At 43.5% G+C, this 26,761-nt stretch overlaps 1 protein-coding gene across 1 annotated transcript in view; it reads right to left on the bottom strand.

Moving 5' to 3' along the window:
* Positions 1-26,761, bottom strand: part of RAB2A (RAB2A, member RAS oncogene family) — a 267,732-nt gene that overhangs the window by 11,307 nt on the left and 229,664 nt on the right. The window contains exon 7 of the mRNA XM_086965785.1: positions 25,860-25,928. Within this exon, the coding sequence (XP_086821911.1) occupies positions 25,860-25,928 (69 nt within the window). The remainder of the gene's footprint in view (positions 1-25,859; positions 25,929-26,761) is intronic.

The raw sequence follows: 26,761 nt of genomic DNA, 5'->3' as shown, positions 1-26,761 counted from the left end.
ATCGTGTTCCACAACGACAACACCCAGCTCATCCTCTCCCTAACCAAAGACCCCACCACCGCCTGACTCAACTTCCAGAAAGGAATGCAAGACGTTGCATTCTGGATGACCAACAGCTGCCTCAAACTCAACGCTGAGAAGACAGAAGTCCTCGTCCTTGGAACCACTCCATCAGCATGGGACAACACCTGGTGGCCCACTGCCCTCGGAAGCCCACCTACCCCCTCAGACCACGCCAAAAACTTAGGCATCGTACTCAACACCTCTTTCACCATGAACCAACAGGTCAACAGCATCACCTCCAGCTGCTGTAACACCATCCACAGGACCTTCAAATGGATCCCCCCTGAGTCAAGGAAGACAGTCACCCATGCACTCCGCACCAGTAGACTGGACTATGGAAACGCACTCTATGCCGGCATCAAAAGTCCCTACTCCGCAAACTCCAGACAATACAGAACACCGCAGCCAGGCTCATCCTCTGCATCTCCCGGTACGAACACATCAGGCAACACCTACGGAGACTCCACTGGGTAACCATGGAGACGAGAGTCACCTTCAAAGTCCTCACCCACGCCTACAAATGCCTACACAACAACGGACCCAAATACCTCAACGACAGAATCAACTTCCATGTCCCCAAAAGAAACCTCTGATCTTCTAACCTCGCACTGGCTGTAACCCTGTGCAGCCACAGATCCCGGGCAGGCGGGAGATCGTTCTCCCACATTGCAGCCAAGACCTGGAACGAGCTACCGGCAGACATCAGACGCGCCCCATCCCGAACACCTTCAGGAAAACTCAAGACCTGGCTCTTCGGCTAAACAGATCTACTTACACCCCGCAACCACCCTCAGCGCCTTCAGACCCTCACGGGTGAGTTGCGCACTTCCAAGTCCCTGATTGATTGGCACAGGCCCTACTGCTGCCTTCACTCTGTGTACCTGGCACAGGCAATATTGCTGCCCTCAAGCGATCTGTATACTTGGCACAGGCAATATTGCCGCCTTCACACTAGCTGTATACCTGGCACAGGCAATATTGCTGCCTTCAAGCGGTCTGTTACCTGGCACCAGTGGTTTAATGAAACTTGAGGGACTCCTCGTGCAAAATACATGGAGGGGGAGCTCCCCTCCCTGCCCCACAACCTATCACTTTTGCTGAGGGGGCCCTTTGGAGCTTGGGCCCCCGCACTGCAGGCGCTGAGCAGGCGTTTGGTACGCTACTGCCTGGCCAGACGATATTGCTGCCTTCACATGGTCTGTATACCTGGCACAGGCAGGACTGCTGCCCTTGCGCAGTCTGTATACCTGGCACAGGCAGAACTGCTGCTCTCGCGCAGTCTGTATACCTGGCACAGGCAGAACTGCTGCCCTCGCGCAGTCTGTATACCTGGCACAGGCAGAACTGCTGCCCTCGCGCAGTCTGTATACCTGGCACAGGCAGAATTGCTGCCCTCACACGGTCTGTATACCTGGCACAGGCAGAACTGCTGCCTTAACATGGTCTGTATACCTGGCACAGGCAGGACTGCTGCCTTCACGCTGTCTATATACTTGTCACGGGCAGGACTGCTGCCTTACTGCGGTCTGTATACCTGGAACAGGCACGACTGCGGCCTTCACCCTGTCTATATACCTGGCACAGGCAGGACTGTTGCCTTCACCTTTCGAACACTCATTTGGTCTTCAGCATCAAAGATATAACTTTCTTTGGCCAAACTCAAAATTGGCAGCTTTAACTATTCTATTCTGAACGGGCTGGTAACGTGGTATAGCAAACACATACAGGTAGATTTGAGGGAAAACTATTCTACTTCTCAAAAAGTGTCTAGGAATACTTTTCAAGTCCACATTCCTGCTCTCAGCTGAAATGTATAACAAAAATAAGCAGTAGTTTGAAACGGCTAATGTTCCATACCACTGTATTGTTTAATGATTTAACATCCATCTGAAACCGCAATAACCTCGATCTTAAAAGAGGTCGCCCCCTCTGTTACAGACACGGGTGAACAGACCCAGTCATCCACGTTAAATTCTAGCGCTGCCCAGGATCACACAACTGGACACCTTGAGGTGCGCAGATCTGCTGGATGGTCACTTTAACAATACTGATAATTTTATTAAAACTCAGAATTCCAAAAGTGGAAAGTGTAATCTCAATCAACACGTCACACTTCGTTGAATGTAACTTCACATGGCCGACCTTCCCCATCCCTCCTCCACCCAGCTCGCCGTGAATGGCTCAGCGCCCACATTCTGCTTACTGGGAACTGCTGCACATTCAGCAGACGACGCCAAGTCACAGGCAGAGCCCAGCTCTACACAGGCGTCAAAATAGCTACATACGAAAAAGCAAAAAACGAAAAAGAAATCCTCCGTTTCCCCATGGGCCAATACAAATTTTCGGCTCTGCAGACATTTATTTTCCTTGTTGGATCAGCTGCACAGGCCGGACGACGTGCAAGTGCTCCGTGTCATCAATAATTTCTGTGATCCCCTAAGACATGGCACCTTGCCAAAAGCCCACATGCAACAGAGTGTAATTCATTCATCAAACTCACTTATATCTAAACCTCACTCCCTCAAGTGGATTTCACCTAAAAATACAGCAGCTTCAGAAATTAAGCTCTTAAGGAAGCGCTGCGTCACAGTAAATCTCAGATTTATAATGCTTGGCAGTTGTTCTGCAACAGTAGCAGCCTTAGGGTTTCTGGCAATGGCTCGGTATTGACAACAGCTGATGTGGTTCTTTTCATTCTTTGACTGCTTTTTAATAAAAAACATGCCCTCTGGCTCATTGGGTTTGCCCCTCTATACTACTAGCTGCTTCTTGAGGAATCAAGTAGCCAGACTTGGAAGAAAGCCAAGTAAGTAGCATGTCGGCTGGCTCTTAAGTGCGCATTACAGAAAGGTTCCAGAAGGCACAGTAAAGCAGTCAGCTACTCCATGAAACTAGACAGAAACAAGGAAATCACTGTTTAAATAGAAGCACCAATTACTTATAAATTTATACAACATTGGGCTCGTTGCCATCTGGAATTATCTTTCATCGAGCACACGCCAGTGTTATGACAAATATTTTATAAAATTGTATATGTACGGGCACATTCACTGAGCAAGGGATTAAATACACGTATTTAAAATCCTCAAAAGGTTCCCAAATCTTTACAAATTCTCGTGCATTAAGTTGAGGTGTGTCAGCCCAGGCTACATTTTTTGTTTCGTACCCTCTTGGAGTCAAAACGTAACTGGGCAAATCAATAACCCCCTCTCCCTTCGACATCAGTCTCTAAAGCTCAATCTCAGTCTCTCTAACATACTTGGACCTCTCCTCCTCAGAACCCGTTATTTTGCACTGATGCGAGATTTCCTCATAAACAATCCTGTGCCCCAGTGCACCACGCAAACTATTTTATAAAAACAGTTACGACACAGAAAACCGAAGTTTTAACACAAGTTATTCCTCATGCCTGCCTCACACACTTCATGTGAGTTCTTCGGGGCGAAGGGTTTGTTATGTAGCGCTTCCTACTCACCAGACTTGGCAAAATGGCATTTAACCCGGGAGTGATTACCAACAATATCGACATTTAAATTTCAATCTGCAACACTACTAACTACAAGTTATTGACGTACACCAAGTTATCAAGGTATGTAAACGGGGTGTTAAAGAAAAAGATACTCCTCTTCAGAACGAGCTTTTATGGTAGATACTCTAACCATAGATTCACTACCCTGTGAATCTCCTTAACACCATGCGCGCTAGCGGAATTCCGCTCGCACGCTGAGTTTTGCGGAAACGCATGTTACGTGACGAGCTGGGCTCGTCATCAGCGTGCGAGGAGGCTACGCCATGACGAGCCCAGCTCGTCATCAGCTTGGAAGGGGTTAAGAACAAGACTGGATCTAGAAACTCCTGTAATGTCTTCCAGACATAACACTGTGCCTGTGAACGTCACTTATGTTACTCTTTTCCAAGACCTCAGGTACAGAGTGTAACTGCCAAGAATGAATTCGTACTGGCAGTGTGAAAAAACTAACTTGGGACCTTATTTCTATTTTTGAAAGTCCACTCCACAGAATGGCGAGGTAGGTAGGCAGTGAGGAACCTGCAATTAACTCCTTCGACGCTCATGACGAGCTCAGCTCGTAATGATGTACACCTCCATACACTCATGACGAGCTGAGCTCGTCATGAACAATGGAAGAACCAAAATGTCAGCACAGGAGGAAAATAACACTAGCATCGATGGTGTTAAGAGTATCCACAAGAAAGAGCTCAACAAAGGAGACACCTATTCTTCTGGTGGCTACTTCCAAAAACAGATACCACACCTTGTAAATCGATAACAAAGCAATGCCCCTTCTGAGGAAGTGGATCTGCGGAGTCAACTTCACCAAATGGAGAAGGCAAAACGACCCTCCATGCAGACATAAGAATATGTGCAGTAGTGCTCAGTATGACTGGATTCCCACATGGCCGCACGGCAGATTCCACAGACTGGAACACCCAGAGTTCGGTTCATAGTGGCAGCTTTCGCCTGGGTGGAATGAAATCTAAGGCCCTCAGGAGGATTCCTTCCTTTTGTCCATGGCATAACACAGGTTCCTGCATAGCACAACCCATCATTACAAGGTCTGTCTTTGGACCACCTTTCCATTCCTCACACTAGCAAACCCAACAATCAGTTGGCCATCAATATGGCACACGTAAGCCCTATCACTTTAAAAATTAAGGGCACTTGTGGATCCAACTGGTTCTACCTGTTCTCTTCTTTAGATTGATGCAGTATAAAAACAAATGCAAAGAGCATGATGGACTGCCTCATGTAGAAAGGAGACACTACTGTAGGAAAAAAGGATGCAGAAGACTTAGATACTAGTTAGTCAATAAAAACGCTAGCATAAGGAGGATGGACTAACAAGGTCTGCCGCTAATGACATGATGCACAAAAGAGGGCATGGAGAATCAAAAAGTTTTTAAGGTTAGGAGCCTCAGGGCACAGTTTAAAGAGGCTCAGAGGCAGTACACATCAACAATCGTGAGACCTAATTAAGGTCGCCCGGAGTCATAATGAAGAGAAAAGGGGGGGTGGGGAAATATTTGAAAGCCATTTTAAACGTGCATCACTATTGGTGACCTGAATAAGGAGAACTGATCAAACAAAGGAAGACATTTCGTAAGGGGCAATGATAACTTACCTGTGTCCGTAGCAAAACCTTGTTGGGTCAAAGACAACAAACAATAAAACACCAGACCGGTTTGCCTTAAGGCTTGGAAATGCTTTTATTTTACCCAAGGAAATAAATTTAGCAAAATTGTAGAATATGGCCGACAAGAAACCCAAATGACATCCCCCACTTCTGAAAAAGATCAAAACCTCTCAGTTGCTTCCAGTCAATCTCTATGCATGGAGGTGTACATTAAAGGATTGGTGTAAATTCTGCCTGTGCTGGGACAGCAAGTTCTCCTTAAAAGGCAGCCGAAGTCAAGGATAAGCTCAGAGACAAGAGCAACAAAATCTCTGAAGAGACCCATAAGAGAGAAACAGAGTGTAAAAACTACGCACCAAGTGTTTTTGTAAGTGGAAAAAGGGTCTACCAGGCTACTGTCCCACCGTGGATAGATACTCTACACACAGCTCCAGAAGTAGATGCCACTTGTGGTTGGCAAGATGATGCCTGCCAAGTTTGTCTGCCTTTAAGTGGTGGGATCCCACCATGTATAGACATTTAAGAGACATCCTGTGAAGTGCCAGCAATGCTTCAGACAGAAGGTTCAGGACTCACATGCCATCCTGCTTGTTGCAATACCATATTGATGGAAGGCAGAAAGGCTTTGAGAGCTACCCGGATGGCACACAGCTCCAGCTAATTTATGTGCTGACTCTGTTCCAGCAGAGACCAGTGGTCTCTGATCTAAAAATGGTTTAAGGGACTTACCCAACTGTAAGGTAACGCATCTGTTATCACAGAGACTTCCAGAGGTGATCTGGAGAATGGTCTGCCCCAAGTCAGACTGACATCAGTCATCCACTACTGGAGATTGTGTTACACCTTGTTGGAGACATGTTCCCAATGTTGGCCTCACTGTAGCGGTAGGTTCCATTGAAGGCCCCACAAATGCCACCAAGTGCGAGGCACCAGCAGCATCCAACATATTAAAAGGCTCTTCTGACTTATAACCATCAGGGCTGAAACAGTAGAACTCACACAAAACACAGATCATAGCTTGGATGTCCCAGACTTTCTGTAGAGAAGTAAATGCCTTCAAGGCGACCATGTCCAAGATGGCCACGACAAAGGGCAAGCTCTGTTGAGGGTGAAGAATAAACCTAGATTCACTGATTGAAAATCTCAGTTGTCTTCTATAGGTGATTTGAGACCAGCTGAGCAGAACCAGCCTTTACTAGCCAGTTGGTCATGTACTGGAATACAATGTAGTCTAGATATGTGAATATGGATCATTAACACTGACAGGACATTTGTAAACCTCAAATGGACCAACGAAAGGTCAACAGGCAGGACAGTGACCAGTAAATGGTATGAGCCCCCCCATGAAGCAGATCGTTTTCACGTGGCACTGCAGGATTGGTACATGAAAGTATGCATCATTCAGGTCCAGGGACACCATCCAATCCTTGTGGTTCAAAGTTAGGGGAACTTGCATAAGGGTCATCATTTTTTACTCCTGCTTCTTGAAGAACAAGTTTATTACATCAGATGTTTAGGGTCGGTCTCAAGCCTGCATCCTTCTTAGGGATTAGGAGTATAAGAGTAATAACCCAATCCACCTTGGATACAAACTTGATAGTCTCTTTGGAAAGCAACATCAACACTTCTTTTGAAAGAATACTGACATGGTCCATCGAAGCCTGTGTGTGAACAAGTGGATGTAAGGAGGGGTGTATAGAAAGGGGAGGGCATAAGCAAATTGGATAATCTGGAGGAATCACAGGTCCAAAGTGATAAAGTGCCAATAGAATAGGCAACTGAATACTTGTTTCCCTTCTGGCCCCAGATGCCTGTTTGAAGGGAAAGACAAGGGGTCTGGAAGTGATTGACTGGAGACAAGGAGGAACCCAACTGATGCTGCAGCTGGTGTTCCTGACCTTTAGTACTGCCTCTGGTGCCTTGAAAATGTCATTCTATGTTGCTGATAGGCACACAGTTTCTTCATAAGGGAGTAAGGGATTCCCATTTGTGATTTTAGGAGTAAGGTGAAGTGGGGGATTGTTTTCAGTAAAGCAAATAGGAACTGCTGTAAATCTGGATACGGTTGCCATTGGGAACTTTTACCTCATTGGGAGGAGCCTCAAGTCCAAACCAAAAAGGAGAAGCGTAGAGGTACTGATAGAATCACCCTCCAAAGTAAGCTTTTATAACCACAGAGATTCTATCAAAAAAAGTGAGTAAGTGAAATTTTTATAATTTTAACCATTTATAACAGGGTGCTAGGCTCTCTCTTACACATGGAAAGATGGGAGCACAATGTGCTTGTTAAAATACCCCTCACACTCTAAAAAAACCAGGTAGAGTCATGCTTCATCATAGGGGTCTTCCCGCCCCTATAACGGGACGGGGCGTGCTACGACCAAACGAAATACGCGGGAGCACTAAGGTGTGACAGAGGCTATGTGTGGGTGTATAGGTGTCAGTGAAGGTGTAGGGACCAGTATGGGAAGTACATTTGCTCCTAGTATAGCTGGACTGTACGTACACCATCTAGAGGTAACAAAGATACTGAACCCCAATAACCCATTCAGACCCAAGATAAAACTATGGAAACGCTACATCGATGATATCCTTATCATCTGGGATGGAGATGAAAAGGGTTCGGAGCAGTTCCTAACCTGGCTAAATCTGCAGGACGAATTCCTAAGGTTCACCAGTACAGTCTCCAGGAGTAACTTCAGAAGAGGAAGGAGCCAGTGTCTAGTTTCTTAAACGTAGACTGAGCTTGAGAAAGGATTGTGTCTGGACACCGAAGAGCCTGGTTTACTTTTTACGATTTCATTTTTTACTTTTCTCCTAACTTCCCCTTCAACTTACCTGTAAAGGGCAACCTGGACTTTGCAATCTAGATCGGCAACTGCCCTATTTCTTATGTTTAATGACAGAGTTTGGCTCTTCCTCCTTGATGGTTTTGGAATGCATCAGGGTGCATTTGTCACAGAGCTTCAAAACACAGGCAGATGTGCAGATCAGTGACTGACATCTGCTTTTGGCAAGCACAACATGGCTAGCGGTTTGCTCGTGCAGAATGACGAAATAAAGTGAAACAAAATGGCTATGGTATAAACTGAGATAGAAAGGAGTGCAGCTCTGGCTTCACATGGAAGGGCATTGAAAAAAGGAACAGATGTCAGCACGCAGAAATGGTGCCAGAGTCATGTCTCGAGGTGGGACAGAGTTGCGCTGGAACCAGATGCCAACAACTGCCAGCAAAGAGAAACTATTGGAAGAGTTTCTGGATCCAGTATGGCAGCCGGGAAGATTTACAGGATGACATTTTTTCTCTTTTGTGGTCTACATATCACACAAATTGATATTGTTTTAGATAGCGGGACGGAGATCTTGGGTTAAACGTCCAACAGATTCATAGCTATCTGAATCGATTACTATTGAAGGAAGATTCACCATATGAACAATTATACCGCCTACTGTTCGATAACATCTATCAACTCTTACTACACCACAGGATTGTCTTATTGCTAACATTCAAAAAAAGGCTAGAGTAATCATCCATGTAGGTTTCTGCAATCATCAAAAGATCCAGTTATTAAAAACAAAGAAGGGCACTGACTTGCATACCAAGCACAGTGAGTGATAGTGAACTCATAAAAGCATATCTAAGCTTCTGGTTTGATTAGGATGTAAATGTACTACCACATATCTTTGCCATCGACTTGTGGTGCTCGCGTAATACATAATGTATATTCGTATGCAATTCAGTAATCTGGTTTTAGGCATAGTTATAGCTTTATGATTGTCTTTACTAAAGTTTCATACTGTGTAGAAGAAATCCAAGATGTATAGGTAGCAGTTCTTCATCTTGAGTCTTAGCCTCATATCGAGACCCAACAAAGGCCATCAGTTAGTGGTGTTTTATATCTCTCCCTGAAGCATGGGTCCATTCCAGAATCCACACTAGTGGGGGAATTCCTGTTTGTACTCACTAAATATCTATCCCTGGAGTCCATACCAAACCAATCAGCCATCCAGAACAATCACATAAATGTAGTAACAATGGATACTATCGTGAATATAATTCTTGATGTAATTAAACTATTCAACTGAGCCTGAATTTGCATACTTTTTTTACAGTTAAGCCCAACAATGCTGCTTCAATGGGTCCCAAAGGGTGCACCTATCATGTCAGGACAACGTACGAGGGAACAGAAATCTGAAGAAACCCTGTGGGCATGTTTTATAAAACCTGGTTAACTAAGGCCCACTGGTAGCAAATCGAGAGAAATGGCCACCGCCCCCCACCAAAAATCAATGCACTTATACTTTGAAAATCATATGTCCTAATTCTCTGCAAACAACAAAAACCTGTTCCTTTGCTAAAGAGTGTAGAGTCCTACGATAACACCTGTTCTCCATCATAGGTATATTAATTAAATTGCTAAGAACTGTACATCTCCTCTCATTTGCTGAGAACAATTCTCTCAAGCAAAAGCTAATATTAAAAAGAAATGGGAAAGGAAATGTTCCGCAAAAAAAATGAAATGCATAGAACACACAAAATCGTATTGCTGTCTAAAAGCTTCTCAAAATCCCCATTTACCAGAGAATAAAATGAAAGGTAAGAGATTAAAGAGGCCTTATATAGTAGGAAAATGGTCTGTTATTTTAAACTGCTAAAGAAGTCTACAATCCCAGCATACAGCAAACGTCAGCTCTCTCTATGGAACTATAGGAATGGAAGCAGGATTGGGATCTTAAGTTCGTAAGTAGAGGAGGAATAGGTTGTTTATGAATTTATTGAAGATGCCCATTATATAGAACTACATTCCTTCTCTTTAAGGAAAATGTTACTTACCATGTAAGCATCTGTTGGTGGTATGTAGTACTATAGATTCACTACTGTGCATACTCCTACCATCTAGTGTTGGGCCCGGATGTGTGCAAGTTGTTTTTATTGGAAGTTGTCTTTCGAATCAAGAGGTATTGCGACTCCTCCTCTTGCTGGCAATGCGCATAATCCTCGGCTCCAGTGTTAGATTGTTTTCCCGCACGGTGGGTGATGTAGTGTGAAACAAAGCGATGTATAGAGAAATGTCCATGCGCAAGAGGAAAAAAAGAAAATAAAGGATAATGCAATGGCATTAGGCATCCAGGGAGGAGGGTGGGCACATGCAAATCTACAGCACTACATGCTACTAACAGAGGGGAGGGACGGGGAGGGTACAGGTCAGAGTCTGTATCCCCCTAGTGGGTTTGCGTCAGAAAAGTCTCATGGGTCACCCTGAGGAGGGGGTGTTAAATGTGTTGTCCTCTCCATCATGCTCACCCATGTCAGAGTGAGGAGACCCTTGAGGTGTGATGTCAAAGGGGTCCCCTGGAGCAGCAGTTGGGGATGGTGAAGACTTGAGGAACAGGGTGAAGTGATGGTTGCCTATCTGCCTTCTTGCACTGCTTTGGTGGAATTAGAATGTCCAAAGCTTTCTCCAAGGACAACTGTCAGGGTGGAACAGCAGACCGTGTTGGGCGAACAAAGATCTGTCCCGTTTGGGGATGGAGTACCAGGCTTTTCTGCCTTGTGTTTATCTCCTCCTGTAGTGTATGGAGCATTGGTTCGACCGCACCGGCGTCGGTACTGCTGGTTGATGCTGAAGTCTTCAGCTCCAAGGGCAGCTTCTGTGCAGAAGTTCTGGTAAGCACTGAGGTTGTTGTGGTCAGTGCCAGGGGTTGGCTTGATGTCGCAAAGCTGAAGAGGCCAGTCATAATGGTTTCTTCTGTGCCAAGCCAGAGACACGGGGAGCGAACCAAGTGGTCTTTCGCTGCCCACCATGGCACAATGCAACGGTGTTCCGAAGGCCTGTTTCTGGCAATCCAGAACGGCTGTGGGCACTCAAGCAGAGGGCTGCTCAGATTGAAAGCGGTGTCAGGTGAGAGGGGTTGCCGTACTCACAGACTGCTGGGATGGCGAAAGATCCTCGACCTCCAGATCGGAGCCAGAGCTTTCCGCAGGGGAGAAAGCCACTTTATCTGCGGCTGAAGGTTGTGGATGATGTTCCCACTCAATGTCCTCAGGACAGACCAAAGAGCTCTCAGGTGTTAATGCTGCGACAACGCGATATCTCAAACGGCGTACTCTAAGGCTCGCAAAGAGTCTTTTTGGAACAGAAGGGGCTGCAGGTAGCAGCACTGTGTTCGGGCAACAGGCACAAATTGCAGACCTGATCGAAATCAGCCCAAGGATATTTTGCGTTGCAGCGAGAACAATATTGGAATGTAGTATGTACCATCATCGTTGAGGCATGGTGGACAGACGTGATTGTGAGACAGGAGTAGGCCCCCAAGGGTGAAGTCCAGGAGGGGCTTCAGTCGACCCAGACCCCGCTTGAGCGAAGTAACCAAATGTTGACATGAGACAGAGTAAAGGAGACCTGATCGGAATAAAATACCGATGGAAGGAAGGATCCAGTGCGAACCGAAAAAGAGCACTGCAACAGTGTCAACCGGTAGCAGATGTCTGAACCAGAGAGCGGAAAGAAAACAATCTAACAATGGAACTGATGACCATGCACATTACCAGCAAGAGGAGTCACCACTATACCTTGTGACTTGAAAGACATCTTTGAAAAAAAAAACAACTTGCACAAATCCGGCCCCCACAAAAGATGGCAAGAGTATGCACAGCATGTGTATTTACAACTATACAAGCCACAAATATATATTTGTAAGCACTAACCAAGTAATGAAGCTTCCTACTTTTATCAGAGGAGGAGAAAGCTGTCGGAATGGAAGCAAGGGGAAACATACCAATAGGGAAAGAACAACTGAGATGGATGAGTACTGAGAAGGCCGGAGCACTTTGGAACCAGGTGTGTATCGGAGAACATGAAAAGAGCCACAGTGCAAATCAGACTAATATTCAATTTTGTCCTTTCTTTACTTGCCACAATGGAAAAACCTTTTTAAATCAAAGTTATGAAAATCTTAGATATCAATGTCCGCAGAATGCAATGCAAACGCAGTAAAGAGTTACGTTCATCCTTGGGTGACTAACAGTAAACATTAAAAAGGTTGTTCAGGTGCTACCAACCCTTTGTTAACACTCACCCTCTTAGACTACAGTCAATAAGTTCTAACCCACGTTGAGGTGTAGGAATGAGGACAGGAAGAGCACTCACTTTGAAGCAGCATCTGAAAGGATACTCTCCCACACTGAAGAATTGGTCATGTTCACACAACAAGAATAAATGAGAAGAAGGGTGGAATCAAACAGAGGGGTCCATCTATTCAGTGCTCACGAGACTTTGGGGTAATTTGTCAAGCAGAACTTAGTTTCACTATGTAAACAATACTGCTAACTATCTGGAAATGTCAAGGAATCAATCCCAGGCTACAGAGCTTATATCAGAGAGTTGATGGGGACTGGAGAACTATGGTCTATCAGATTTAATATGTACATGTATTTCAGATGGGGGGGGGGGGAGTGATTCCACAAAAACTGAGAGAATGTTCTCTGAAAGCATAGCTTCGGACTGCACTAAACTGAGCCCTAAACTATTACACTTAAAAACAAGAGTAAGGGATATAAATGAGAAAAACACAGTATTCCTTCAGAGCCAAGTTAAAGACCAAAGCTATGCTTTTGGAGCACTTCTTACGCAAATAACTAACTTTATCTGGAATGTATATGTTATCCTTTTTCCATCAAGTGCCAACACTAGCACAGAATTGTATAGAGCTAAACATAGATGGGAAACAAAATCCAAAGAAAAAAGCAAGAGTCAAGCAGAAGAGCTGACGGTTAGCAGAATTTTGTTAAGTAGCAATCGCCTTTTGGCATATTGACACAGAAAGCGAATGGTCCAATTTGTGATTCTATATCATTTTGAATATCCAAGAAACCCAACAACAATGTTCCTCCTAGACCATTGGATAAACAAGCATCACCACTGATGATGGTTATGGTGTCAGATTTTCTTCCCAATAAACAGATATAATTAAAAATCGTCTCTTGCTTATGGGGTTCTTCTTAGGCATGGGATTTTCTCTATAATTAAACAAGATATTCAGGGGAAACCGCTTTTCTTTTTTATATTTATCTTGATTTAAACGTGAGAAAAAATGGGACATGGTAAGAACCTCTGAAAGAAGAAGACTTCCACCTCTTAAGCTTGGCAAGTTGCTAAGCCTGGAAAGATCAGATGTGCTTGAGGCCTTTTATGCTACATTTGAGACAATTGTACACATTATTAAAGGATTTAATTGTCACCATTCATTTCAGGATACATCTGAATACCTACTGTGTTTTTTTCTTCAATCTAAAATGAATGAGTGTATTGTATAGCAGTGACACCTATATCAATATAAACAAAACCTGAAACAGTGCAACACCGGTTTGTCAATGCAACTTAGAGAGTGTGCTTAGTGACAAAATTGTGACAACAAATCTCCTAAAGTCAACACCATATGGATATGTAAATCAGATTATAACGAGACTTCCCAAAATGTTTCCCGATCTTAATGGTCTAAACCGGAACATGAGTTTATTTTTAGAGTTTAATTGTAGACTCAGTTTAGGGCGTGCTTTCTGAAACTTGGCCTTGATGCTTTCCACGAAGGATTAGTAATCATATGTATATAGATGTTCCTATGAATTAAAATTTGAAAAGTTAAGGACAGATAGTAAACATCGAGTAGAACGCTTTTATAGAAAGCCCTCTTGACAGTCCTTTGTGCAGCTTTCATCTACCAATTACTGTATTCATTCCTATGTTTCGAAAAGAGCATGAGATGTTTTGCTGAAAAACTCTAGGCGATTAGTGTTTCAAAGACTTCTTGACATGATATAGATCAGATGATTCTACTAGGGGACCTAGTATACGATTAGTCTACTGAGAGTCAGAATTACAAGCCGCAGACCACAAAAACCGAAGTTGCATCAATAAAAGTAACAGCTGATGTAGCTACCCGTGGCTTTCTAAGGAACACTTAGACTTTGATGCCAAGAATCCCACGTCTGGATTTCCTGATAGTCTGTTATTCTTGTACTTGTACTTGAACCTGCAATACGGTCAATCATAAAAGCAGTTTGCTTTCCAAAAGACACGGATTGGTTTCCAGAATTCTTTTTTATTATTCTTAACTGTATCCCTGATGCATTTGGGTGCTTAGGGAATTAGAGAAGGGTTAGTATTTTGGGAGTTGGATGAATAAAGGAAGAGTTGCCTGGAGATAATATCATCTGTGGGTGTCCTGTAGTGGCACAGTCTGCAGATGGTGAGATATTTCGTTTGATGGGGACTGTTGTCCTCCGTAAGCTCGGAAGTCAAAACCCAGGTTGTGCTGTGGAGTAGTAAAATACAAAAGCCTCAGGCTGCATGACTGACCGAAGATGTTGCACTTCAGGTTACTTGGGAAGCTGAAGTGAGGTATGCTAGCTAGGGGCGTATAGCCTCAGATGTTTGACTTCTGGCAGCGTGGCCTGTGATGATTTGTCATACTGCAGAAAGGACTCTTTGGAAGCATAGCTCTGAAGACAAAATACTTCTTCTGTGGCCTTGATCAAGGTCATCCAGTGCTATGCCTTATTTTACAACTCCCATTAAACTCTGGCTATGTACCTTATGGTAGAGTGCTGTCATGGGCATGCCACACACCTTCCTGCGGTGTGTGGTGCCCAGGCTTCCCCATTCTACAGGGGCACCTCAGCCCCCTCTGCACTTAGTGTGATGTTATGGCTTCAAAATCAATTATTAGCTAGGGGAAGATTTTAATCCCTTGAAAGCAAAATGACTAAACTTACAAATGTATAGCTTTATTGTTTCTAACAGACTTCTCCTGGCGAAAATGCACCCTAGTCGCTCACTCTCACCGAGCAAAGAAATTTCATAGATTTGAGAAAGAGGGGAAATATGGTAAAAGCGAACAGATGAAGAAGCAGCAAGGAGGAAAAGGATGGTGTGCGAGTGGACAGTTAGAGAAAGTAAAAAGTGAGAGAGGGGAAAATCACTTCTCAGGAAGGCTGGGAGGACATTCCATAGTGTGGATACAAGGTAACCAAAGGAGATACCGCTTCTCATACCTTTGATCTTGGGTAGCGACAGGATTTCCGGGTTACTAGATTGCAGGGTCCTCCTTAGAATGCACGGGGTGAGTAACTTCCGGATGATGAGTGGACCTTTTCCCTGGTTGGCCTGATGGATCATGCACAGAGACTTAAAGTGAATTATAGGTTGGACTGGCAGTCAGTGAAGGACTGAGTGCTGGTCTTACAGAATAGTGTTTGGGTATTTTGAATAGGATTCTAGCAGCGGCGTTCTGCACCACTTGTAGCCTTTTTATCATGTATTTAGGACTCTCTAAATACAGGAAGTTCCATAGTCTAGACATGAATTTATTAGACTCTATACCACTATCCTCCTTGTGGAAACTGGTAACATCCAAGACTTCCTTCAGAGATATCAGGATGCCGACAAATGTCAGTTTTATGGCCTGAGTCCCCATTGTGAGCTTGTCTATCCAGACGCTAAGACTTTTTACTGCTTTGGCTACCTCTGGCCAGGACAATTCCCGCCACCTTGAGCTGTTGTTCCCTACCACCAGTACCGCTGTCTTGTTACTGTTAAGTTTCAGACAGCTTGCAGGCACGAGTCTGTAACCTCCCGAAGACATAAGTCAAGCTCGGTGGAGGTGCGGCTGGCATTGGATGCGAAGGCCATGATGATTTGAGTATCATCTGCTTATGACCCCAAAGCGAGACCCGAAGACCAAACCATTTCATCAAGGGGGAGTACATACAAGTTAAAAAGTGTCAGACTCATTGAAGAGGCCTGTGAGACTCCACACTGCAACGAATGGATAGATGGTAAAACAAGCATTGGCATAGCCAATAGGTCTTGTCTTAGGTACCTAATAAGTGTTTAGTTACTGGCTATTAAGTGCTTTGGGACGGGTGAAGCGTGCAGGTGAATGGGGGCGAATAGTGTGCAAATTGAGAGTTTAACAGGAAAAGGGCGGGATGAGATCTGGCTTAAGAGCTACAGATGCCGCGTTTGGAGTCGGTTGGTGTCTAAACATTGGTTTAAAACCCCGTGATCCTGGGCAAGTCACTTAATCTCTTTGCGCCTGCTATAAATAGACTATTGAGCAAGGGCCGGGAGCACAAGGCAAAGTTCAGCAGAAAGCAGTTTCCACCATGCAGAAGAGACTCAAGGCAGATGCAATTAGGCTGCGCAGCCCCCACTTACGTTAGGGGTACGTGGCACCGTAACCAGACATCAAAGGTATTCAGGATATTACTACAAAATGAGTCCGCTCAAAATCTCCCGGCACAGGGGAAAAGGCGCTGCCAGCCTTGCACCCGTGCCACATGCACACTAGAAAGAGATGGGTGAGCCCAGTAGTGCCTTCAGCACACCACACATGGTAAAGTAGGAAAAATTTAAATGCATGGCTTCAAAAAGCACAACAAAGAGCGATTGCTGGCATAGTCGATAGGGATGGCCCTGGCAAACTGGTGCTTGTTTTTTAAAATCAATATATATCAAGCATGTAACAAACTCAAGGGGAAAAAGTGATTTCACGTAAATGTTGCAAATATATAGTTTAAATAAAAATGTAACTTAAAAAAGTCATATTTAATTTTAATAGAACATTGTGGGTGCTTCATAGAAGGCAGGTGTACTTGGAGCAGGAATAGAAACTTATTTTAGTTTTAATACAGATCACAGAAACTTGAACTTATATGGTGGAGCCTGCACTCACACTGTGCAGGCAACATCAGCCTGTTTGGTGCCGCCGGCACACCACACAGTGCCACATGAACCTGGACATGCCCCTAGCACACCACACAGTGCCGCGTGTGCCTGTGTGGTACAGTCAGCACACATACCGTGCCGTATGAGCCTATGTGGTGCTGCCAGCACACACATAGCGCTGCGTGAGCCTGTGTGATGCCGCCAGCACAAACATAGCCCTGCCTGAGCCTGTGTGGTGCTGCCAGCACACACACAGCGCTGCGTGACTCCTGCTGTGCCTCGAGCCCCACGCAGTGCAGCATGCACCCTACAAAGCCCAGCGTGAGCCCAGCTGTGCCGCCTGCACAGCAAACAGTGCAGCTGGGAACCAGAGGACACTTCCAGAAGCACCACCCTGCCCCCGCTGCCCTACGTACCAGACAGCCGCAGATTTATCTCTAAGCAAGGGGCCCCAGCAGAGCACGGTTGTAATCCTAGCAGAATCGTGAAACCCATGAGGGGAGAAACACAGACGTGCGCTCATTTTGATTTAATGGACTGCATGTTAATCCTAGCCTAGCGCCCCTCAGTCCCTGCCCCATAATGAAGCACAGTCTTTTTAGGAGAGGCTAATGTGGTGAGCGGACAGAAACAAAAATAAAGCATGCAAGAGGTGCGCGCGCGAGCGCCACACCGAGACATGGGCTTTAAATTATCGCGCACGCAGCTGTGCACGATAATTCAAAACACATGGCGCCCGTGCGGGTAACCGCAACCAATAGGCCATGGGAAGAGCAATGCGCCCGCCTTTGCCTAATTACGTGCTGTCTTTTTTAAAAAGACGCACGCAAAGGCCAATAGCCTGGGACAAAACAAAAAGCACACGCACGAGCGTGTGCACGCGTGAGGTGAGCTTTCTGAAAGCACTTACAAAAAGTCGAGCAGAGCAGCACATGCGCGCTGCCCTAGGCTCGACCTAAAAAGGACATTCAAATGCTTGAAAACTTTGGTTCTCCCGGAAGGCTACCAGCCACTTGATGTTGTCCCCAGTGATGCCAACATCTTTCATCCTCTGGATGAGCATACAGTGTGATACTGTATCAAAAGCTGCCTTAAATTCAACATTCTCATTGCTGCTGAGCCACCTTGGTCTAGGATAGAGCGCAGTTCCTTAGTGGCTACCAGCAGTGCAGTCTCCGTACCGTAGCCCGATCTGAATCTTGTCTGGGTGGGGTGGAGGATGCCATGAGTCTCCACATACCAGGACAGATGTTTATTAAAAAAAAATTCTAGCAGTTTGCTCACTACCTGAAGCAGGGAGATGGATCTGTAACTATCTACCAGGTGGGGATTCGCTGTTGCTTTTTTTTTTTTTTTTTAAGAGAGCTTCACCATCACGTTTCCATGCTTGGGGATATGGCCTGTTTCAAGTGAATGGTAGAGAATATCCATGAGGATCGATAATAAGGAATTGCCACCTTGTCCTAGAATATCAGGAGGGCCGGATCTAAAGGGGAACTTGATTTGGTATCCATGAGCGCTTTCACAGTTTTGTAACTTGGGACAGCCAACAGAATGGGGCCTGATCTCTGCCTTCCGAGATTTAACAGTAGGTATGCCAGTAGGTGGTAGAAGATCAAGGATTTTTTAATTTTGTTAGTAAAAAAGTTAGAAAGCATATATTTCGGTGGATGGGCTATCCATCACTATTGTGACGGAGTAACCCATCCACCAAGATCTGAATCAGGCCCCAAGGTACCTATTTGAGGTGTTAGAGGACTTTGGTAGGGGAATTTGTCCTTCCTGGCCTCTACACTGACTCCTGACATTGGTGGTGAAACCAGAAAATGCTGTATGGCCATTGCTCCAAATCACACAAGCTCAGCAATGATTGTAACATTTTCAGGTCTGCATTCTTATGTATGCTGAGCAAAAAAAGACCATCTGTTCTAACCAGAAAACGCGACGAAAGTAAGAAATACATGCACAAAAACACTAATATTTGCCATGAAACTATATTCCTAGCTGATCCATGACAGAAAATAAAAAGTCTAAGCAGGCTGAATACATTTGCTGGATTCCCAAAACAGTACGAAACTTAAAACAGGGCACAAAACAGACTGAAGGACAGAGCCATGTGTTCTGGGATTCAGAAAAAAGTAGTAAGAGGCTAACTGCTATTATCCTTTCGGATAGCCCTAGTCATCAATTGGTTTGCTCAACTGTCGTTCACATTCTGTATTTGTTTCCAACCTTCATAGCTCACAGCATAGGACAATGTGTCAAGTTGCTTCAGCCACTGGCTCTTTTGCACTGCAGCATTTTCCTGATCACATGTGCACATCCACCTAAAAAAAGCTCACTTCAAAGTCTGATCTGTGGGTGAATACTTTACGCTGTCAATGTGGTTATTCCATTCTTTATATCTTAATTTTTTGTCACCCCTGTACGCTTAAACTAGGTTTTCAGGTAACAGCAATTCAAAGCCAACAGTACATTTTCTTTGCTCCGGTAAGGAGCTTCTTTTTCTGTGATCTGTATTAAAACTAAAATAAATTTCTATTACTGCTCCAAGTACACCTGCTTCTATGAAGCACCCACAATGTTCTATTAAAATTAAATATGACTTTTTTCATTTACATTTTTAATTTCAACTATACAGTTGCAGAATTTACGTGAAATCACTTTTTCGCTTTGTTTATGTTACATGCTTGATATATTATTTTTAAAAAAACATACACCAGTTTGCCAGGGCCAGACCTATTGACTATGTCAACACTCGCTCTTTGTGGTGCTTTTTGAAGCCATGCATTTTAAATTTTCCCAAATTTTCCATGTTATAACATCAGAAAAGCAGACAAATATTTGGATTATATTTTGTATTTTATTTTTGTAATCGGGTACACGTTACTTCAAAGATATAACAATTAAAGGATGTTTCCTTTTCACCAGCATTGTTGCATAGCTTTATATGGAGAGATTTTTCATTGCTAAATCGTCCCAAAAATGTCAACAAATCACACGGAATGAAACTCTAACCAAAAGCAAAGAAAAAGAAACCACCAGGATGGTGGTAGTTACGAAGTTCACAACATCTAGTCAGACATTTAAGAGAATCATCAATAAATATTGGCCAATGCTAACTATGGAACCTGACTTTAAAAACTCATTCACTGAACTTCCACTATTTGCTTATACTAGGAACAGAAACCTAGGAGAAATCATCAAGAGAAAAGAACCAAGAAAAAAGACGTACACAGGCACCATGCCTTGCTTGAACTGTCAAAACTGTCATAACATCATTCGTGGAAATGTTATTCATCACCCCATGCGGGGTCAGGAAATCAAATTAAAAGTATCCGCCACTTGTGAAACCAACAATGTAATTTACCTTTTAAAATGTCCCTGCGGAAAAATCTATGTAGGGAAAACTGAACGCAAAATTTGTTTGCGCATCAATGAACATAAATCCAATATTAGGACAAAGAATGCTAAATCTACTGTGGCTACCCACTTCCTTGAATTTAAACACAACATTGCGCAATTAAGGTTCCTCATACTGGAAATTGTTGAAAAAACTGAGGGAAAAGATAACAAAGAACTATTGCGCAGAGAGAATTACTGGATTTATCACTTACAGGCTCTAAAACCGAATGGTTTAAATGAACGGACTGAATTTGTTTGTTATTTATAACATTCTCTGAATATTGTCTATATTGCTCTTTTCTTCTGAATATGTGATGCCCTATTTTGATTTTCATTATTGTTGTTTTACAAATTGGCATATTTGTAACTTTTGCACGCAGATTAGTGACTTTGCTCACTGGAATTTTACCTCCTTAAGATGGCCGCCACACTTTGGCTCTAGATCACGTGACTGTCTACACTAGTCCACCTTACTAGGTTTACCATTTACTCTAACACTCGCGTTTAAAATCGGCACCCGATCGTTACTAACATCACCGCCCACGGTGTACCGGACGTTCATCTGAAAGCGCGTTTTCCATCTAAATTCAGGTAAGAAGTCCTGAATACGTTACAATGCCTTTTTGAAGCGCTTTGGTTGTTTCGCGAAGCGCTAGTCGAGCTCTTCTTTTAAATGTCAGCCCTCCCATTGTCTGACACGCGATTCCAATTACTTTTTTCAGATTAACCTCAATCTCTTCAATCTGATTACGTGAGTAGCTGACCAGTCATAGTATTTTTAAACAGCACGTTTTTCACTTGGGTCATAAGGTCAATCTGGTATATTAGTCATACTGAAATCATATGTGTTGAATATCACTGCGTGTTGATAATGTACTTATAAAATGTATACTTTCGTGTTGAACTAAAATTTATTGGTTGCATTGTATCTATTTTAGAATGCACTCCCTGATGAAGAACGGACAATCTGCTCGAAATGCATTGGAGGTTGGAGTATGCTAAAAATCAATATAATTTCATGATGCTCTTGAAATAATTGAAATGAAATAAGAATTAAGTGAAGCAAAATGAACTTTTTTCCTTTTTGAATGAATAAAATTCAACAAGTCGAAACAAGAAGCCTTTATTGTGATCACTTACAAGGAGTGCCCCTGTTGGGATTTGTGACCAAATATCTTTTGGAAACACACAGCTATGATTTAATGTTACGTTTCACTGGACGGAAAACGTACCCTACGGAGCAACCTTAAACCTATCTAAAATAACCCACTAAAAACTTTATAAAAAAAACTTTTTTCGAAAAAACTGGAGGTTGTGCACTTGTTTGAGATTTTTTTTACGCCCGTTTCAAAAGTGTTAAGGGCACTCGAACATGGTTCTCGATACAGAGTTACAAAGATCCTGTGATAGAGAACTTCATTTTGTTTCTACTGGTGAATCGGACTGGACTGTAACTTGGAAAGCCTTGGTCGATTTTGTACTTCCCGATATGCAATTGCAATTTGCACAATAGAAAACTGGGTGACCTGGCCAGATAAGTGGGTTTTTTAGAGATGACTTTTTAAATTTCATCCACTCAGGTACACTCTTGCACGTGCTCTGAGGCACGGTGAGGCTGCATCAGGGGACCGGGCCCTGAATGAGGATGCAGCGCTCTAGTGTTGCAGGCGCGGTCACTAATTAGTGCTTATTAAGCATGGCCGCGTCGCAGATGGGCACCGCGGGCGTGCCTAAGTCAAGTCCTTCTGCGTTTCGAACATGGCCAGCACCAGCCCAGAGGTAAGACTTCTTTCTAATGACTTACGCCTTGGCTGAACTACATCTACTAAAGTCCTGCACACTAAGCAGTGTAATAATTCCACTCTTTTAGAATGCCCAGCCTCTATCTGTTGTCACTCCTGCAAACTTCCCCTTCACCCTTTGAACCTAGGCGTTACAGATACGAGAGACCCACTGAACACCCACGGAAAGCTAAAAGCTGCTATAATAAATGTTTGCACTCTTCCCAAGCATGACTTAGGTATTTACAATATAATTGAGGATGATGATATTCTAGATGTGCTCCTCATGACCAAGACATGGTTAATGAAGGACTCCTGACCAGACCTTCAACTAGCTATCCCCCCCCACCAATATGCATGCCTCCACTTAGATCGTGAGGGCAAAAGGGGTGGCCATAGCCTTTAAGACGTCACTGACATGTAGCACTTCCAAGGTTGAGGTGTGGAAGCAATGGGGTTTATTTCAATCTCCACCCATTGCGGTTTTGATGGAGTTCCGCTATACACCGCGCAACAAGGTCAAAGTGAATGTTTGGCTTTCTGAAGCTTCCTATAACGCCACCCCGATAGTAAATGCGAGGACCACTAGACGTCTTCAGTATGCCTGCCGGTTCACGACTGAGCTTGGAGGAATGGAAGGGTTATAAAAGGCTGAAACGTCTTTGGAGAAGACCATCTAAGGAACATGCCAAGAGCCGAAATAAAGCAGCTCTGAGCACATATCATACTAACTTGAAAGCAGCGCACAGTACCTTCTATTCCAGCACAATCGAAAAAGCAAATAATAATGCAAAGGATTTTTTTTTAAATGTGTCAAACTTCAAAGACCCAAAAAAACAGCTTCCCCACTTGAGACAAGTAAATTCCCATATTCTCAATTGAGCACATTCTTTGAGGATAAAATACAAAAAATACAGGCTAAGCACATTTCCCCCCTGATGAACAACGGATTGGAGGACTCCTTTTCTAGAAGTAAATCTGGTTCTCTGTTGGACCCTCTATGCCCAAATTGCGAGAATGTAGAGGTCCTGCCTGTGCCACATGTAGCATGAGCTTTCCGCCACCTCCCGGTGTTGAAGTATGGTGCCCCCCACCCCATGAAAAAGGGGAGGGTCATCCTCCTTTAAAAAAAAAAAACCAACTAATCCTGATCCAAAACCTCTCTCTTACGCATATCCCTGCTTCCCGGGGTCTCCAAGATCTTAGATAAAGCAGTTTAACTCCCAGTTAATGCAATTTCTGGAAGCCTCCGGGGCTCCTCCATCCATCTCAATCTGGCTACAGAGCCGTACAGAGACTGCACTCATGGAGATTACTGATGCCATCAAATTAACATTGGATGCCAGACAAAATGCAGCATTAATCTTGCTAGACCTCTCAGCAGCATTCAACATGATCTCACACGACATCCTACTTCAACGCCTCGCCTACACTGGGCGCTAGCCTGGTTAGGTTCCTTCTTAGAGCATAGGAAACAAACAGTCCGGCATCAAGTATGGAGTACCACAGGGCTCATCTCTGAGTCCAACTCCTAACACTTATATAACCCCACTGGCCTATCTTATTGAATCCTTCAGCATCCAAGGGGTCTCCTACTCAGATCATACCTAACTTCTGCAGACCTACAACAAAAAATTACTGCAAAGCTCAAATTAAATTTGCCGTTTGCATAGCAGCAGTGTTGGGCTTTCTCAAATTGAATTCCCTACAATGCAATCCAGATAAAATGAAGGTCCTACTGCGTGGAATTAACCCCCTCCTGGCTGGTCAGGGGCCTGGCCATCCTGCTGCCCAGTGCCCCTTCACCCGCTGACTTAGCTAGAAACCTAAGAGTCCTAGTTGACTCACACCTATCCTTCAAACCTCAGATCTCGGCTTTGGTCAAAACCTTATGCTGGGTATTAAGGATGATGAGGAAATTCCTTAAACTTATCCCTTGGGAAGCTCAGAAGTCAGTGATAAAGGCTTTGGTTCTATCTAGGCTTGACTACACCAATGTTTTATACATAGGTCTCCCAGAATATCTTACTCAAAGACTGCAGCAGTACAGAAAATGGCAGTCACCTTGCTGTACAATATTCCCAAATACACTGTAGTTACACTGGCATCCGGCAAAAAACAGAGGGTCATTTTTAAAGCCCTTACTATAGCACACTTGGCCTGCTATAAAACTGGCCTGTCATTTCTGCATGTAAAACTGACCAGCTACAACCCGAAAAGACCGCTGCATTCACAGTCTGCATGTCTACTATTGATTATCTTCACCAAAAAGAAGAGGTCGGGAGGCTCAGCCAGCTCGGTTCTGGCTGCTAAACATTGGAATCATCTCCCAGTTTTTCCTCAAATGCTTACTGGACAAAAAAACGTTCCATAAGCAACAAAAAACGAATTTGTTTAAAGACTAGAATGTCACTGATCTCCTCTGATTGTCATCTATCTCAAGCACCGGGACACTAGCAGTAGCGGTGAGCTATATAAATCCATTCATTCAATCAAGAAGATACAGTTCCTAACTTGAGCAATGACACCGCCTCTGAGGTGGATAGACGTTGAAAGCTATCAACTCCACGTGTAGAGATAAACAAATTAGGCAGAATTGCAGTCCACCACCTAGTTCTCCCAAAACAGACAACGACAATATTGTTCTTTCATTCATGATAAACATAAAAATATCACTAAGGGGCGTGACACATAATAGAGCCAGTGGCACATGTGCAGTCATCCAAGATCTGCGCTGGCATCAGTTGACTTACCACAAGTACTGTGGCAAAGGACGGGGTACAATTTGCTAGTTATGGTCTAGCTTGACAACATAGCAGTCGCAAGACTATTATGTGAGCACCACTAGAGAGGGGCTTTGGCTCCATTAACATTTTGGGGGCCAGGGATGCATGTAGTGTGCTTCCAAAAATATGTGCTTGCCCTCAACCAGCTATGGTCATTTATTTATTTATCCAGCTGCCTGAGTTGAATTTTCATGGACCCAAACCTGACATTGCAATGCTTTAGAAGCATCTTAGATAATTTAGGTTTGTCTTTCTCTGGCAGCAGCATAGATGGCAGGAGGGCAATCATTAACCTAGATGGATTTTTAGGTCTAGCTTAACAGCGTAACACTCACCTGATCTTTTACCTAGACCAATATTACTCTACAGTTATTTACTTCGACACAAATACATATGCTATTTACATGTAATCCTTCACACTAGCATGCAACATTCGTTTAAGGCCAGATCTATTGGCTTGCAATGCTAGTTTTGGAATGATGCGACCTGGACATCACAGTATGAACTTTCTTCTGCAGAAAGAGTTGTTGTTTGCTTTCGACAAAGAAGGATCACCAGAAGGGATCATATCTTATGTGGGAGAGGTACTTTATCTCTTTGTCCTTCCTCTTTTTCTGCTACTACCTCATGGCATGATATTGAGACAACACTATCTCAAACACTAGGAATGGAAGGAGGTGAACAAGAGAACATTAGGATTAGAATGGACGTTTGATTTGGTAATAAGATTGTATCAACCAATGGGAAGTGAAATAGGAAACTAATTGAGTAAAAGATTAATTTGATGGGATTTTTGGTAAGAATGCATGACAGTTTTATACCAATCAGTCATTTCACTAGATTAAAACACCACATTTTGTGATATTACACTCCATATTGCGGTACAGCTATTACACAACACTTAAAGTGATAAAACGAGGACGAAAACAAATAATATATTACCTCATTATTAATATCAAAGACACCTTCCTGTATTTTCTCAAAGATTTCCTTTGCTGTGTTAATGAATGCCTAGGGGTAAAGAGTAAAACAAGTTAGGCAATAAAAAAAAAACATAGCATGTGAAAAATAATAAGACATGGCAAAAAGTAAAACTACAAAGTTCAATTGAAGTTGGCATTTCATGTTAACCTATTCTGCCAATGAAAACCGCATATGTTTTAATCTTACTGAAGTCAAGCACTTTTTTAAAATTATTTCCAGTGGCAAATGTCTTAAGAATACTGCTCAATCACATTTTTATTTTCGAACAAACCAGACAGAGGATGACCATTCAAGTCAGCCATTTTGTTCACATATTGATAAATAAATATTGGCGCAAAAGGTCTAGTTATCCAGTCAACACAGTATGGATTTACACAGTAATATGAAAGCAGTAGCCCTAAATATGGGAATGAATTCCCATCTCTGCTTAAGAATGCGTGGAAAAATGTAACCTCTATATAATATCTGTATAATATTTTCTTATTACAAGTGCATTCAAACATCAGAAAAATAACATAATTAAGAGCTTGTAAAAAAGTATTACAAGTGCCTACTGATGTCACACTGCAACCGTTCACTCCTCATCCCACACTTCACTTCCACACTCATCCCTGCCACTGGGTGGAGTTTCACATAGATATGAAGGGGAAGACTAAAAGTGGCCCGAGTAACCATTGGCACCTCCATTCTCAGCATTTTGCAGGACTGAAGAGCAGAAGTGCCAGGCTCAGTGTTCCCAGGTAGCTTAAAATGAAGCTGGCCGACTGAGGAGGGAAATCAATTTTGCATCGAGGACACTGTCTTTGTCATGGTGCACATTTTGTACCACGCCAGAAGCTAGATTGGTGGGATGAAAGAGG

Source organism: Lissotriton vulgaris, chromosome 4_1 (genome assembly GCF_964263255.1).
Source record: "Lissotriton vulgaris chromosome 4_1, aLisVul1.2, whole genome shotgun sequence".
NCBI classification, from domain to species: Eukaryota; Metazoa; Chordata; class Amphibia; order Caudata; family Salamandridae; genus Lissotriton; species Lissotriton vulgaris.
This window is presented reverse-complemented; position numbering and strand designations above follow the sequence as displayed.